The 15,298-nt window shown below is 35.7% G+C and overlaps 1 protein-coding gene across 2 annotated transcripts; it reads left to right on the forward strand.

The window, feature by feature from the left end:
• The first annotated feature begins 391 nt into the window (after positions 1-391).
• CD200R1 (CD200 receptor 1) lies at positions 392-14,696 on the forward strand. Of its 2 annotated transcripts, none has more exons than XM_087722090.1 (6): positions 392-606; positions 4,535-4,840; positions 6,658-6,900; positions 7,934-8,057; positions 8,854-8,914; positions 13,081-14,696. In XM_087722090.1, exons 1-6 carry the CDS (start codon positions 522-524, stop codon positions 13,183-13,185), a joined length of 924 nt encoding a protein of 307 aa, XP_087578216.1. In that variant the 5' UTR covers positions 392-521; the 3' UTR covers positions 13,186-14,696. The 2 variants fall into 2 exon arrangements, with proteins under 2 accessions (XP_087578216.1, XP_087578217.1); XM_087722091.1 differs by having other exon boundaries at positions 8,857-8,914.
• The last annotated feature ends 602 nt before the right edge of the window (positions 14,697-15,298 follow it).

Below are 15,298 nucleotides of genomic sequence, written 5' to 3' on the forward strand. Positions count from 1 at the left end.
GGTTTTTTAAGTTGTTTTCAAGTGTTCTAGTTTTTTTTTAATGGCCAGTAAATTTATGATTGATTTATATGTTTTTTGTATTCAACCATAGCCAATTTGTTATGCAACAGCTTTTCAATTTACATGAAAAGAATGTCAGAAAAAAATTGTGGAGATCAAATAGAGAAGTTTGAAGTAGAGACTGTTTTGAGACAGTGCCTGGGTTCAGCTAGCTGCTTTTTTAAAAAATTTCATTGGAAAAACTTATCTTTACAAGACAGCAGCTTTCTTTAGGGAACAAATGAGAAAAATGCTTGATCTGTTTCCTCAGTGATCACATTTTGACACAGGAAGTCTTGCACAGTACAAAGGCAGCTGACAGACGCAAAATTGTTAATCAGTTGCTGCAGAAATGAAAGGATGTTAAAAGCAGGAGAAAGATGCCATCTGGAAATTAAAAAATGTTCACCAAAAGATGCTCATGAGTACAACAAATAGTTGTACAATAGAATGGGTCAAATAGAGAAACAATTGTGTGAACCATGGAAGCAAAATGCAGTGATTTTATTATGAAGATTTGGGGTGCTGGGGCCCTTCTCACTATTATGATGGCCATGGCAGTATCTGGTAAGTTCAATATGTTAAAGTAAGTAAAGATGTTGTCTTTCCCTGACATTTGCTTCTCTGTTTTGGAAAGGAGTAGGATATTTTGCAAAAAATCTGACATATATTTAAACAATTTTTAAAGATAGAATATTTTTTGTAAGTAGTTGTCAACACCTACCTTCCTAAAGCAAAGGCCCTTGCTTTATTTTGTTGAAAGTAAGTGGCATTATTATATGAATGTAAATTTATATTATAACCGGAAGAATAACGATAGAATGAGAAAAATGGATAATCGTTCTAAGTTATAGTGATATATGAAATTACTTCTTTATTTTACTTCTTTATTATTTTTATATTATGGTTTGTTTAAGTTTTTATTCCATAATTCTTCCTGAGTTGCACATATTGGTCTTCCTTCAGACATTTTATGTTCGCAGCCATCCAGATTAGGCTAATAGTTGGAAAATGGCCATCTATTAACTAATGCTATAAACTTTATAGTGAGTAATTAAAAAGTATCACCTTAGTAATCTAAACATCATGCCATATTAACTTTGCATCACTATGTATACATGCCTAATTTAATGTAAAAACTACAGAATCCAGTTGAATGATTCTGGAAGCCACTTTCAAATTTGACCTTAGGAAATAAGATGCCTTGTTTAATATGTTTAATTAGGCCTCCTCCGAATTCCATCCGCCGGCCAATGCTGGCTGGCGACTACCCAGAGGAGAGCCTTCTCTGTGGCTGCTCCGACCCTCTGGAACGAGCTCCCCGTGGAGATTCGAACCCTCACCACCCTCCAGGCCTTCCGCAAAGCCCTTAAAACCTGGCTGTTCCGACAGGCCTGGGGCTAAAGAGCTTTTGCCCCCCCCCTCGAATGGTATGGTTGTTGTGTTCTTTTAAATTGTGTATTGTTTTGTTTGTCTTTTTATCCCTTATCTGTATCCCCTTCCCTGACTTGGATTGTGAGCCGCCCTGAGTCCCCTCCGGGAAAAGGGCGGCATATAAGTGCAATAAATTCAAATTCAATTCAAATGTTTCTGAATGCTACTTGATAAATCAATAATTTATTCAGTTTTATAGTATAACTTTGACATTATAGTAAAGAATATAAATTTATGCTTTCATATTGTAAGTTTTATAGGGCTATCCCTATCAGGAGAAATTGTTCAAAAGGGTATGATATTGTACAAACATTTTATTTAGATCAAAGATGTTCTTCAAGGGTGCTATTCTCTTTGTAGGAAGTAATGCAAAATTTATTAATTCTGTGGGCCAAGCATGATGTTATATGTTAAATCATCTTTTCCTTTGTTAAAATAGTTATTGAGTCAACCCATGCTATGGAAAAAAGTAGGAATAACAGAATTAGAAACGACCTTGGAGGTCTTCTAGTTCAACTTGGTTTTTAATTTATTTATTGATAAATGTATAAAGAATGTTTGTGAAAATGCTAGGAGAGTATTTATTGAATACATAGGCCACCAAATCATTCCAACATCCAATAGTTTACATTACAACAAAATAATACACAATAAAAACATCATTCAGAGTCAAAACCAAATAATAAAACAGCTGTGAGTAAAAAATAAGAAATTATGGCCTATCCTTTATAATACAAAGAACTAAAAAAGCCCTAAATTAATAGTTACAATAAAAATGAAAACATGTAATTAAAAAGGGGTGATGATGAAGGGTTATGTCCCATAGACGCTCTGTATAACTTTAGCCTTTGGTGATTTTTGGAAAGCTATTGTGGAAGGCAACAGTCTTATTTTTGGAAAGAGGTTGCATCATTGATAAACAACACTTTCTAGCCACAGCTGTCCTGACATCATGAAAACAAATGTGTGTGTTCTCTTATATGAAGATGATATGTTTGCTACTGAAAATCTGAATGATATTTAGGAAATGTTAGACACATTGTATAATGCCACAAGCATGAATCTCAAAATCAATGTATCAAAGGCAGTTGTCTTTTGATGGGAAATGTGAAATGAAACTTGGAAGTTATATATGCGTAAATGATGAAAAATTAGTTATGTGGTAAAACTAGAAGATGTAATATCATTAATAAATGTGTGCTAAACAATTCAAAAGTGAGTGATCAATGCAAAAGAAGTACATTCAAGTGGTTTGGCCATATAAAGGGATTGAATGATAATTGAACTTGAAAGCAAACAAATGAGGGAAGAATGAATGGATTGAGAAAAAGGGCTGAACCATGGTTGGATAGAGTGAGTGAGATCCTCAGAAAAAGAGGAGTGAGGAGGCTAATGTACAAAATGGCAGTGAATAAATCAGTGTATCAATGTGATAGAAGCAAGCGTGATTTGCAGGCGTAGAAAAGTAGAGAGAAGTATAGTGAATGGTTTGAGGTAAATTCAATTTAGTTTGGCTTCTGTTTCTTTTCTTTTTTCTTTTTAGTACTTTTAATATTTTCTATTTTTTGCATAATTTAGTTTATACTGATAGGGTATAACACATTGGGTTCTCAGAGGTTACTCTAGGATTAGGCCATTTGTTAACCATTGTTTTTAATGTGTTGCTAGGCACTGAGAATTTCATTTGTTAAATGGGTGGCCATATAAATCAATTTAACAAACAAGGAAATAAATATTGGCCTATTGGTACTTTTTTGTGAGTAAATCTTGCTATGCTAGTAGCAAAATCATCTTTTAAAATTATCTTTTTGGGTACCAGGCCAAGGTACTCTGCAACATCTCTCTTACCTTGCCTGTTTACCTATAATAATTGTATGTATGTATGTGTATATATAAGTTTATAACATTCAAAGAGAATATTTGGGAAATATTAGGGAAGTTAGGGAAGGAAAAAGGGAAGTGAATAGTGGGGGAAAGAAAGAGAAAAAGGAAAAAAAGGCATTGACTTCCGACTCCTTTGGTGCAGTTGAATAAGGCATTAAGATCTATGCTCAACTTTTTACTTTGTTATAATAATTCTAGAAACTAGCCATTTCTGTAACAACAAATCTATCTCACTGGTAAAACCCAAGATCAAAATTTCATCTTTTTCCACCTCAAGCACAGAAGTGGTAAAGTTATTTATGTTTTTTTCTTTAATCAAAGCAGTCAATTTAGCTAAGTCCATCAGTTTTTGCAGCCATTCATCCATTGCAGGGTTCGCAGTGACCTTCCATTTCTGTGCGTAGTCTTGCTGCAGCATATATGTTAGCATATATAACATCAATTTCCCCCCAAGTTTTGTTCCATTAAGAATTAAAGAAAAGTTTCTGTTTTTTTCTATATTCACTTTAATAATTTTCTGTATTAAGATATGAATCCTTCTCCAATATTTCTTTGCCTTATCGTATGTCCACCATAGATAATAAAAAGTCCTTTCTTTACATATACATTTCCAGCATTCATTTGACAATTCTTGACAATTTATCTGGAGTTAAATACCAACGGTACATCATCTGATTAAAAATTATTTTTAAATTATAGCTTAATGTAAACTTTAAACCTTTATTTCACATATTCTCCCACTGTTCAAGCATTACATTATATCCAAAATTCCTTGCCCTCTGAATCATACAATGCTTTACTTATTCATTTCCCAGATTTCCAATAACACTTTATAGACTTTTGCAATAATATGTTCATCACTATCACTCAGTAAAGTATCCAGTTCATTTTTAACAAAGTTAAACCCACGATTCTTTTTATCTAGTTTAAATCTTTCTTTCCATTGTAAGTATGTAAACCAATGACAAGCATGACCTTCTGATTCTAACTCTTCCTTAGATTTGACGGTAGGATCTCCTAAATTAAAAGATATTATTTTACCATAGGTCCATCAATTTGCCTTGTCACCATTTATTTTCTAAAATGTGGGTTTCCTCCTGTGGGGAGGAGCATCTTCATGGACAACGGTGTTTACCTATAATAATTCTTGATAACATTTCTTTCTACATCTTTCTAGATAAATTCAGTAAATATGCAAAGCTTGGAACAGCCATTGAATTGCACTGTCCTCCAGAAAGATATAATCTGACAGTATGGAAGGTGAACTTTAACAACGGACAGCATTGTCATTTGTCATTTAAGAGAGAGAACAATACCATAGCCAGAAACTGCAATATGGACTTTATAGATTGGGTATCTATACCAGAAGAAAATTCTGCTGTTCAGATAAAATCATTTCAAATGTCCCGTGAAGGAATATATAGATGTTTCATTGCTACTGCGAAAGGAATGTTAAACCATGAATATGAAGTATCTTTATCAGGTAAGAAACAATATATGATATTTAAAATCATTGTCTTGGATTTTTATAGTCAGAACTATTATATTTATTTTTCATACATTTATGTCATTTTGCAGGATATCTCAAAACAGTTTATAATATTAAAATGCAAACATAAAATATATTTTAATGATTGATACATTTGCTTGTGCTTGTAATATCCTGTTTTCATTAATGTGCTTAAGGCACCGTAGTGCCTTCAGCATTATTAATGTAAGATGGCACTTGGTAGACTTCCCTCAGGTGTTTCAACTGTCCTTCTTTACATTTATTGCTAATGTTTGCAGTCAGCTATCCCATTTCCTGGCATTTTCTAGAAAACTCTCACCATCCTTCTGCTTTCAGAAGTGGGGAGGAACTGCAGATTGTTACGAAGTATCAGCCAATTATTATCTTCATTTAAAACTTGCAAAATGTAGGAATTGCTCATTTTTGAAAACATAAAGAATTTGAAGTTCCATCTTCCATATTTTTCAAATGCCAACATATATATATATATATATATATATATAGATAGATAGATAGATAGATAGATAGATAGATAGATAGATAGATAGATAGATAGATAGATAGATAGATAGATAGATAAATTAATTATGCATGCAATGCTCACACATGGAACATTTGGCAAAACGTCCAACCCATGTTTCCTCAAGCTATTTTCCTTCAACAATCTGTGATGGTTTTTATGAGCAATAGAGCAATTTTGTTATTAGCACTACAATTAACTGAGGGGATTAACACAGGGTTGACTGATGATGAATTTGTGATGTTACAAGAATGGAAAACTTGATAAGGGAGGGGATGGAAAGGAGGGAGGGAGGGAACACCAATTTTTTCTATATATTCACAGACAGAAAACCAAGCTAAGGAAAAAAAACTCATGCAAAACTAAGTATGTGGCAGCAATATGAGGGTATATATTATTGATTGTAAGGCCACATCTAGAATTCTGCATCCAGTTTTGGTCCTACATTATAAGAAAAGATGTTGAGACTCTAGAAAAGAGTGTAGAGAACAGCAACAAAAATGATTAGGGGCCTGGAGGCTAAAACATATGAAGAAGGATTGCAAGAACTGGGCATGGCTAATCTAGTGAAGAGAAGGACCAGGGGTGGCATGTTAGCAATGTTCCAATATTTGAGGGACTATTACAGAGGAGGCGGACAACCAGTGGTGGATTGCTAAATTTTTTACTACCTGTTTGGGCACGCATGCGCAGAAGTGTCCAGACAGGTGGGCGGAGACTCCTGCTGCCACTACTACTGGTTTGCCTGATCCGGGCCGAACCGGGAGCAACCCACCTCTGGGGACAACCTATTTTCCAAAGCACCCAAAGGCCTGACAAGGAACAATGGATGGAAATTGATCCAGGAGAGATTCAACCTAGAAATAAGGATAAATTTTCTGACAGAACAATCAACCAATTTAATGCCTTCAGAAGTTGTGGGTGCTTCATCACTGGAGGCTTTCAAGAAGAGACCGGACAGTCACACTTGTCAGAAATGGTATAGTCTCCTGCTTGAGCAGAGGGTTAGATTAGATGACCTACAAGTTCCCTTCCAACTCTGCAATTCTGGTTGCTCAAATACATGCTTTTTTGTAGTGACTCCTACTTCTCAACATTATTTGGTGCATTCCTTGAAAAATCCATGGGTATTTTCCTGTTTTATTCTATCATGTGCTTACTGATGAGTAAATGTGGTTGGAAATCTGATAATAAGATGCCTCTCACACTAAATGGGTGCTAGCTTGGTAATAGTAATTAATTATTTCTTATATGTTCCATTTCATTTTAGTGTCTCCACAAGTGTCCTTGACTCATGCCAATGGCACTGCTGTGTGCAAGGCAGCTGCAGGAAAGCCAGCAGCGGGGATATCCTGGAATCCACCAGGAGACTCTCAAAATGTGACTGAAATATTGCCAAATGACACAAAGACCGTCATCAGTACATATAATATGAAAAATGTTAATGAGGATAAGCTTACATGCATCATCTCCCATCCTACTGGGGGAAAGTCACTTATCTTAACTCTATCAGGTAAAATTTAAGCATTTAATCATAAGTTTCACTCGCCAAGTCATATTTGGTTTACAGTAATCTGGAGGTCTCTGTTCTTTGCTGACTTTTTATATAAACAAATAAGTAATATATCAGGCTGTCTATTTAGCTCAGAGCTATTTACTCTGATGGACAAAGGTTTTTAGGGTCTTTCCTATCATCACACATGGTCTACTGCTAGGCCCGTGATGGTGAACCTATGGGACATGTGCCACCTGTGGCACACAGAGCCCTTTCTGTGGGCTCGCCCCAGCTCAGCTCCACCGCGCATGCACACGTGCCTCCCACTGGCCAGCTGATTTTTGGGTCTCTGCTGAGCATGCACAGGGGGTGGGGCGCATGCATCGGGGGGGATGCTTGCGTGCATGCGTTTTTGCTCCCAAGAGGCTGCAGGGAGGCCTAGGCCCAAAATGGGATGTTGGGAGGGGGTCATGTGCACATGCATGGTGGGAGTGGGGGGTTCACATGTGCATGTGTGGGGGTGGGGCACATGGGTTATGTGTCGCACAGATTTCAATTTTCTCTAGTTATTTGCTTAAGCCATGGGAATTGAGGAAAGGGTGTGCTTATTATTAGACTATTGATATAGGTACTAGTTATGAAAAATTTCAGAAAGTAAGTTGGAACTAGTAATGAATGCTCTTAATACTAGAAATAAAGTACTCGTTAATATTTCCTCCAAACAATTAGGGTGGCTAGATAGTGATTGCCTTTCTGCTTAAATTGCAGAGATTGAAAATTCCAGTTACTTTTGTGGAAAGGTTGGATATTTGCATTCCTATTTGTAGTTATTGCCATGACTTCTTGTAGCTTAAAGCAATAAAGATTTCGCAATGAATACTAAGTCTTCTACACAAAGTCTTAAATAACCTTTTAAATTAGAAAACATGAATTTGTCTAGGAACATATTTAAATGATAATTAATCATTCTATTTCTTTTCTGACCACTTTTTGTTTATTTAATGTATTAGGGCTTTAATCTCTCCTACTGATTATCTCTCACACTTTACAGTTTTCTCAGATATTAATGAAAAAAAGGAAAGTTCTACCATGATAATTCTCTATAGCTGTCTTACTGGTCTTTTGGGAATACTTGGATTTTCACTTTCCATCTATCTCTGGAGGTTCTGTGGAAGGTATGTATACCAAGTTTTAATTTAAATCAACTCATGGTCCCTTCGTTATTTATCGGAGTTGATCACGACAACATTTGTGGAAGTAGAGGCATTGGCAAGATGGCAGGCAGAGCCGAGGTGGCGCAGTGGTTAAATGCAGCACTGCAGGCTACTTCAGCTGACTGCAGTTTGGCTGTTCAAATTTCACCGGCTCAGGGTTGACTCAGCCTTCCATCCTTCCGAGGTGGGTAAAATGAGGACCCGGATTGTTATTGGGGGCAATATGCTGACTTTGTAAACCGCTTAGAGAGGACTGGAAGCCCTATGAAGCGGTACATAAGTCTAACTGCTATTGCTATTGCTATTGCAATACAAGCAATTTAGAACCCACACAAAAAGGGCAGAGCTTGTATCATGTCACTCTGCTTTGCAGACACTGCGGGAATGCTATGAACATCAGCTGGGTCAACTACTGCAGGAGTGAAACCATTGCACGTTGAATGCTGCAGTGTTGCTTGTGCAATGAAATGTAGAATGAGGGGGAAAACAAAAGGGGAAAGAGTTATGGCAGAATGATGGTAATTCTAGAGCAGGAGATAGGACTCAGAACACGAAGGAAGTGGTAAACTGTACCTTCATTTTAACTCTGCAACCTTGCATCTTTTCTTATGAGGAAAGTATGGTTAAACTGAAAAGATACTGTGTTGTAAGTGGTATAAATTTGAAATGCCTTTCTTAAAAATTGAACAAAACTTATTTGCGGGTAGCATTTAATGAGAAGGGGATCTGACTATTTTCCTTCCTCCTCCTGTCATAGCAGCAAAAGAAAAATCCCTGCAACTACAAATATAGAAACAGTTTCAGAACAAACCATCCAGGTAAGACCAAGGAAACAATAATTGATCTGTTTCAAACTGGCCTTTAATATTTTTTTTAAAATGATTTTTGCATTGTAAAGCTCACAATAACTTTTAGGAGGATTTACCTGTGCTTGTCATCATATTAAGATGCAGAGAGAAGGCTATTAAATATCTTTAATAATTAATTAGTTAATTTCAGTACTTACTTAGATTTATTGTACATTAATTTCAATCACAATTTGTTTATGCCTTGACCTAGCCATCTTTTCGGAATACTGTGTCTAGCAATCCCGTTAAAACAGATAAAAATCATTCTTGGCTTGAAAACAAAGTACCATTCCCTACTTATGGCTGGCAATATGGCAATTCTAATACCAAAGCCTAGAGCTGCTGAGTCACATCCAGCTCTGAGAGTTGCAAGCACTACAGTTTCAGTCAATAGAATACTTGTAGGTACAAAGGCCTTATCTGATGGACCACTGAAGGTGAGATACAAGAAAGGAAGCTGTAAAGCTTAAGATGCAAGCTCCTTTTCTGAGTCAGAGATGTACAGTTAGTCCTCGACTTACAACAGTTCATTTAGTGACCGTTCGAAGTTACAACGGCACTGGAAAAAAATGACCATTTTCACACTTATGATTATTGCAACATCCTCATGATCACATGATTTATATTTGTATGCTTGACAACTGACTGTATTTGTGATGGCTGGAGCACCCTGGGGTCATGTGATCATCTTTTGCAACCTTCTGACAAGCAAAATCAAAAAGGAAACCATATTCACTTAACAACGGTGTTACTAATTGAACAACTACAGTAAAATAAGTCAAAACTCACACAACAAATTTACCATTTAGCAACATACATTTTGGGTTCAATTGTGTTGTAAGTCAAGAACTACCTGTAGTGGATTGTAGGCACCATGCAAAAACAAGTATTTGGCAAGATGATGTTCTTTCCAAAGCAACAAGGAGACACAAGCTTACAGTTATGTTAGTAAACATCATGCTTAATTATTATGGCATGTTTATGATCTATTTTTTAGACATTCTTCTTAACATTCCCTCCCATTCCTCCTTCCTTTTTAATGAAACATCCTTTATTTAATTCTTGTAACAACTTTTAAGTTTAAATGCGGAATCTGATATGTTTTATCAACCCAAGTTTCATAAAGGAAATAAGTGCAACAAGCAATCAAGGCTGAATAATCAACAGCAAGCTTTAAAAGAATCTGCTTCCTGTTAAATGAATTGTTCAAGCTATTAATATTTATTGACATCTTAGTTTTATCCATCTTATCCTTAATTTACGGTTTGAGTATTTTATAGATTAGTTATATAGGCTTGACTCCCTGCTGTTTATCATAATTAGTTAGACACTTGCTGATACATTCTAAGAATTAGTTAACATCTTTCTTTGAATAAATGAATACTTTTGTCCCATCATCAATACTTCCAAATGGAATGTAGCCATATACTTTTATTTATGCTTTATAAATATGATGTCAAGCATGCCAAGTCTTTGTGTTTCTTAAGCACATTATTTTCTTAAGCACATAATAATTTCAATATTTTCACTCACTTTTAACAGAATAGTTTGCCATTTCAATTATATTACAGCCATTTTATTTATTAAAAATGTTTGATTTACAAAGGAATTAATTCTAAACACTTTTTGAATCTCTATTAATTCATCTGCATCAAAATCCAAATAATTTTTATATTTTGTCTTTTCTTATTGTCAAGTAAGCTTTCTCTTCCAAAATCTTCTTATAATTAAATATTTGCATTTCCTTGTTTTCTGTAAACAGTTTTTGCATTTTTTTTCTTTGCTATGCTTCAATTTTTGTTGGATAATGTCATCATTTTTATTTCTCTTACTTTTTCTTACTTACCTCCATCTGATTTGAAAGAATAGCTTTTAACTCTTTCATTGTAGACAGCGAAATATCAATCTTGATTCCTACTGACTTTTTTCCTTTTTCTCTCCATCCAATTTGGAAGTTCTTGCAACCAGTGTTTTCCTGCTCATCAATAATCACTGGTTTCCTGCTCACTAATAATCATTTGTTTCCTGCTAATTAATAATCACTAATATTCACCAATTATCAATAGCGATGCCCTTTAGAACAAACAAAAAGCAAATCAGATAGTTATACCAATAATACCTCTTCAACCAACAGGACAGTATTTGAAATAACATATAATATGGACCCCAATTTAATTTTTATATATAAGCATACAAGCAGAGAATAATAAACAGTTTGAACAAGCTATAAATGTAATGCACAATAATAACTTGAAATTAGTACATGAAAGCTGTTAAGATGCTGCTTTAATTTACTTAATTAATGTTATGTGCTGAAGTTTCTTCAATACGTTTACTTCCTGATCAACTCTGAATGCTGGATTCAACTTTTTTCAGTTTAGTTATTCAATCAACATTCTCACCTTTACCACAATTTATGCTTAAAGCATACCCACAATAGCAATCAGCAAAGTTTCTTACTAATCACTGCCATAATAATAGAAACTGTATTCTATTAGAAAAGGAGTACCACAGCAAGTTAAAACTGGTGGGCACAGTACATATGTAAATCTATCCTCCAGTGTTTTAATTATGTTATCAATCATACATAACTGAGCCCTGATGGTGCAGTGGTTAGAATACAGTATTGCAGGCTAACTCTGCCCAAGTCCTGATGGGACTTGAGTTGACCCAATCTTCTATTCTTCTGAGGTCAGTAAAATGACCCACATTGTTGGGAGCAATATGATGACATTGTAAACTGCTCAGAGAAAGCTGTAAAGCATCTTTGAGTGATATATAAGCCTACGTGCTGTTGCTGTATTTTTTTCCTTTTTCTCCATATAAAAAAAATGAAAAAAAGTAAAACTTGTTTCTAACAGCAATACTGGACTCAGTTAGATGACTGGGCTGTCTTCCAAAATAAAATCCCCACAGGCTATGAGGATTATGGTCTACTTTTACTTTAATTGAACCTAGTTACAATCTTAGATAACAAGCAAAGGGGTCACAGCTTAACTCTTGTCTCTAATTCCGAAAGGATCTTCCCTATTCCTCCAGGCCTGCCATCCACTGTAGTTAATCTGCCATTAGTAACAAAAAGCACTGTGACAGAAAATAACAATTGGAAGGCTTTTTACGTTTAAAAGATGTTCTAGTATCGTGATGGTGAATTTATGGCTCACATGGCGGAAGTGGCATGCAGAGCCATCTCTCTGGGCATGCGAGCCATTGCCTGTTGCTTTTCTGAGTTCCAGTGCGCTGGCCAGCTGGTTTTCACATGTGCGGGAGCACCAGAAACTGGAAAGGCAGCTTCTCAATGGGTATGTGCACACTGGCCAGCTGGTCTTCCGGTTTCTGGCACACATGTGCGCCAGCTGGCCGGTTAAGTTGTAGAGGAATGTCAACTTACTGGACTGGCCAGCTGGCCTTCACGCACGCATGTATGCCAGAAACCGAAAGATCAGATAGCTGATGCGTGTGCTGGAAACCGGAAGATCAGACACTTGGCGCGCACATGTACACTGGGCAGCTGCTCTTCCGGTTTCTGGCACATGTGCACACACACATTCTCCTGTTTTGGCACTCGGTGCCAAAAAGGTTCACCAACATTGTTCTAGTATCTTCCAGTAAGGTGGCATTTTCAAAGTTTTCTACAACTTAATTTCAGGGTAGCTATACTTTGAAATATTCCAAACAAAATTGCTTTTAGATCTGAGAATACTAGGATTAAAAAGGAATGAAAGAAGCCTCTTTTGGTAAAAAAAAAAAAAAAAACAGAAAAAATTGAAATGTTTATGCTATTACCCACACTATGTAACTATGCTTGTTCATAAGGTGTGGGGGTGTAGTTTTGTAGGGCTGGAGGATGTTTAATGAGAAGTCAAAATGTCACCTGTGTTATAAAACATGGATTCAATAACCAATTACAACGATTAGTATCTCAGTGAGTTATGTAATGCAAAAATCCAATCTTGTAAAGGTGATTTATGCCATATTGTTCCCATCAGGTATAAGTGTAATATAAATAGTATATATAAAATGAAAGAAAAAAATAGACAGGGTTATTAATGCTTCCTTTTTAAAGTATGTTTTAAAACTTTATTCAGAAGATGTCATGCCTTTTCTTCTCAAAATGTTTTTTTTTTGTTTTATAGGAAAATGATGTGGAACCATATGCCATCTTTGTGCAAGTGGAAAATGTATTATATGATAAAGCATGTAATTTCTCATCAGGTTATGATCTTTCATCTTCAACGTAAGACAGCATCAGATCTGAACTGAGAGGAGAAGTATGTAAGGGCAAAATGTGTTAATTACAGTGAATGCCAACTTATTTTTTTCTCCAATTTCTTGGAGACTACCTGGACATCTCTCTGCAGTTTTTCTGGCAATTTTTTTCAGAAATGGTCTGCCATGACTGTTTTCATGTTCTCAAGATCACCAAGCTGGCTAATTGATGCTAAAGGTAGGACTAGAACTCGGTTTCTTCTAGCATGATGCCTTGACCACTACATCAGACTGGCTCAACATGAATGGCAATGGCAGTAACTTTAAACCAATCTTTCCACTGGACATGAGGATATTTGCATAAATAAGTAACTATTTCTCTTTAATCACCACAGATTCTTCTAAGAACTTTACTGGCCTCTTCTGTACCAGGCACTTTTTCCTCACAAAGATTAAAATATCAGTTTAGAAAGCTGATATGAAAGTCATAAAAAGTGGATATTCTTCTACTATAATTCTGCTTAAGAGTGAGCTGAATTTGAAGAGCTCTGAGAATCAACTAACCACAAGATTATTATTCAGGAAAAATTTATACTGAAACCTGGTTTGCTTCCTCTCTCTGGATATGTCTAGTTTTCTATACTCACACACTGCAATCAAACACCTGCAATTTTTAAGCATTAAGTTTAGTTTGTTGCCTTTCAGAAAGCATGAAAAAAGCCTTACTGAGATTTTGTAGACTTTTGCACAGACTGCCTGTTTGCTTGTTTGTTTTTTACAGTGGATGAGATTAATATTATTTGAAGTGATTCAAGAAGCACACAATATACTCTAAAAAATGACTTGACATTTACAGTCAGAATAAGTGAAGATAGTGGAAAGAATGCATAATTTGGTCAAAACATTTTCCTTGATATTTGGTCTTGTTCTGGCATTTTTGAAGTGTACGTAATTACACAAAACTAAATTAGGTTAACAGGAAGAAGGCCAATTACTCATTATATGTAAACACATATAAATAAACATTAATTGCTCCCTTTTGTAAGTGAGATCAGTTTTTACAGAATGTGATTTTGAATGTACAGAAAGTTTATACAGAGAGCTCTAAAGGAGGATATACAGTGAGATTTGTTTGGACTTAGAATTTAAATGAATTTTTAAAAGTAGCTTACCAATTTGAAAAGAAAGTCTGTTAGAAAAACATTTTCACAAACAGATACATAACTATAAAAGTATAAAAGTAATATAACATGCAATTAGTTAATTTGCTTGCAAAAAGTGTACACAACATTAGGGAAATTGCATATACAATTCATATGATAAATGTGCAGCAATCTATGATCTAAATTTATAGGAGGAAAAATTAAACATCAAAAGAAAACAAAGCACATAGATTCACCCACCTGTACTTTTCTCCCTCCACTGTTCAAATACATTGTTCAAAATGGTTTCACAAATGGACTGCTTTCTTCTGAAGCCCTTCTGAATAGATATCGGCTTGAATTCTGGGAAGGAGAGTGGCAGAATATGGGATGCATGAAAAGAACAACAAATAAAATAAGAGAAAAGCAGCCCTTTGAGATGCCAGCATATTGTTATGTCAACAATAATGAAAACACATTATTTGCCAAAGCACTGTTGCTGCGATTGGATTCAAACCTGACTTTCTACAACACTGTATATCATATCTGACTTAAAAGAGATTATTTTTTCTCTCTACAAATGATATGAATTCCAACTATTTATATGGCAACCTCTGTACCTTTTCTACAGTAAATGTTTGCACAGGAGACTCTCCCTCTCTCTCTCTCTCTCTCTCTCTCTCTCTCTCTCTCTCTCTCTCTCTCTCTCTCTCTCTCCCTCCCTCCCTCCCTCCCTCCCTCCCTCCCTCCCTCCCTCCCTCCCTCCCTCCCTCCCTCTCTCTCTCTCTCACCATTAAAAGCCACTAGATGGCATATTAGCCTAAAGTTCAATTAAATTTTGGGAAATTCTCCATGTAGAAGCCTGGTTTGGGGTGGGGGTGGGGATTCCTACAGAACTTTTGAGAAGGGATTATGATATTTTCTCCCCTCACCATTGTTTCCCTCCATGGCTTCCTAGACACATTTGGCTATGAAAGCTAAACTTAGAAAGTAGCTTGGTTTT

Source organism: Thamnophis sirtalis, unplaced genomic scaffold (assembly GCF_051295495.1).
Source record: "Thamnophis sirtalis isolate CommonGarterSnake01/CBP01778 unplaced genomic scaffold, rThaSir2_p1.2 scaffold_8, whole genome shotgun sequence".
In the NCBI taxonomy this organism is placed as follows: domain Eukaryota; kingdom Metazoa; phylum Chordata; class Lepidosauria; order Squamata; family Natricidae; genus Thamnophis; species Thamnophis sirtalis.

What these genes read in the sequence shown, in the direction of transcription:
- CD200R1 (XM_087722090.1), top strand. Translation starts at nt 522, where the DNA reads ATGGAAGCAAAATGCAGTGATTTTATTATGAAGATTTGGGGTGCTGGG. An exon ending in GATGGCCATGGCAGTATCTG is followed by an intron (nt 607 to 4,534) that starts GTAAGTTCAATA and finishes ACATCTTTCTAG; the next exon opens with ATAAATTCAGTAAATATGCA. An exon ending in ACTTATCTTAACTCTATCAG is followed by an intron (nt 6,901 to 7,933) that starts GTAAAATTTAAG and finishes CACACTTTACAG; the next exon opens with TTTTCTCAGATATTAATGAA.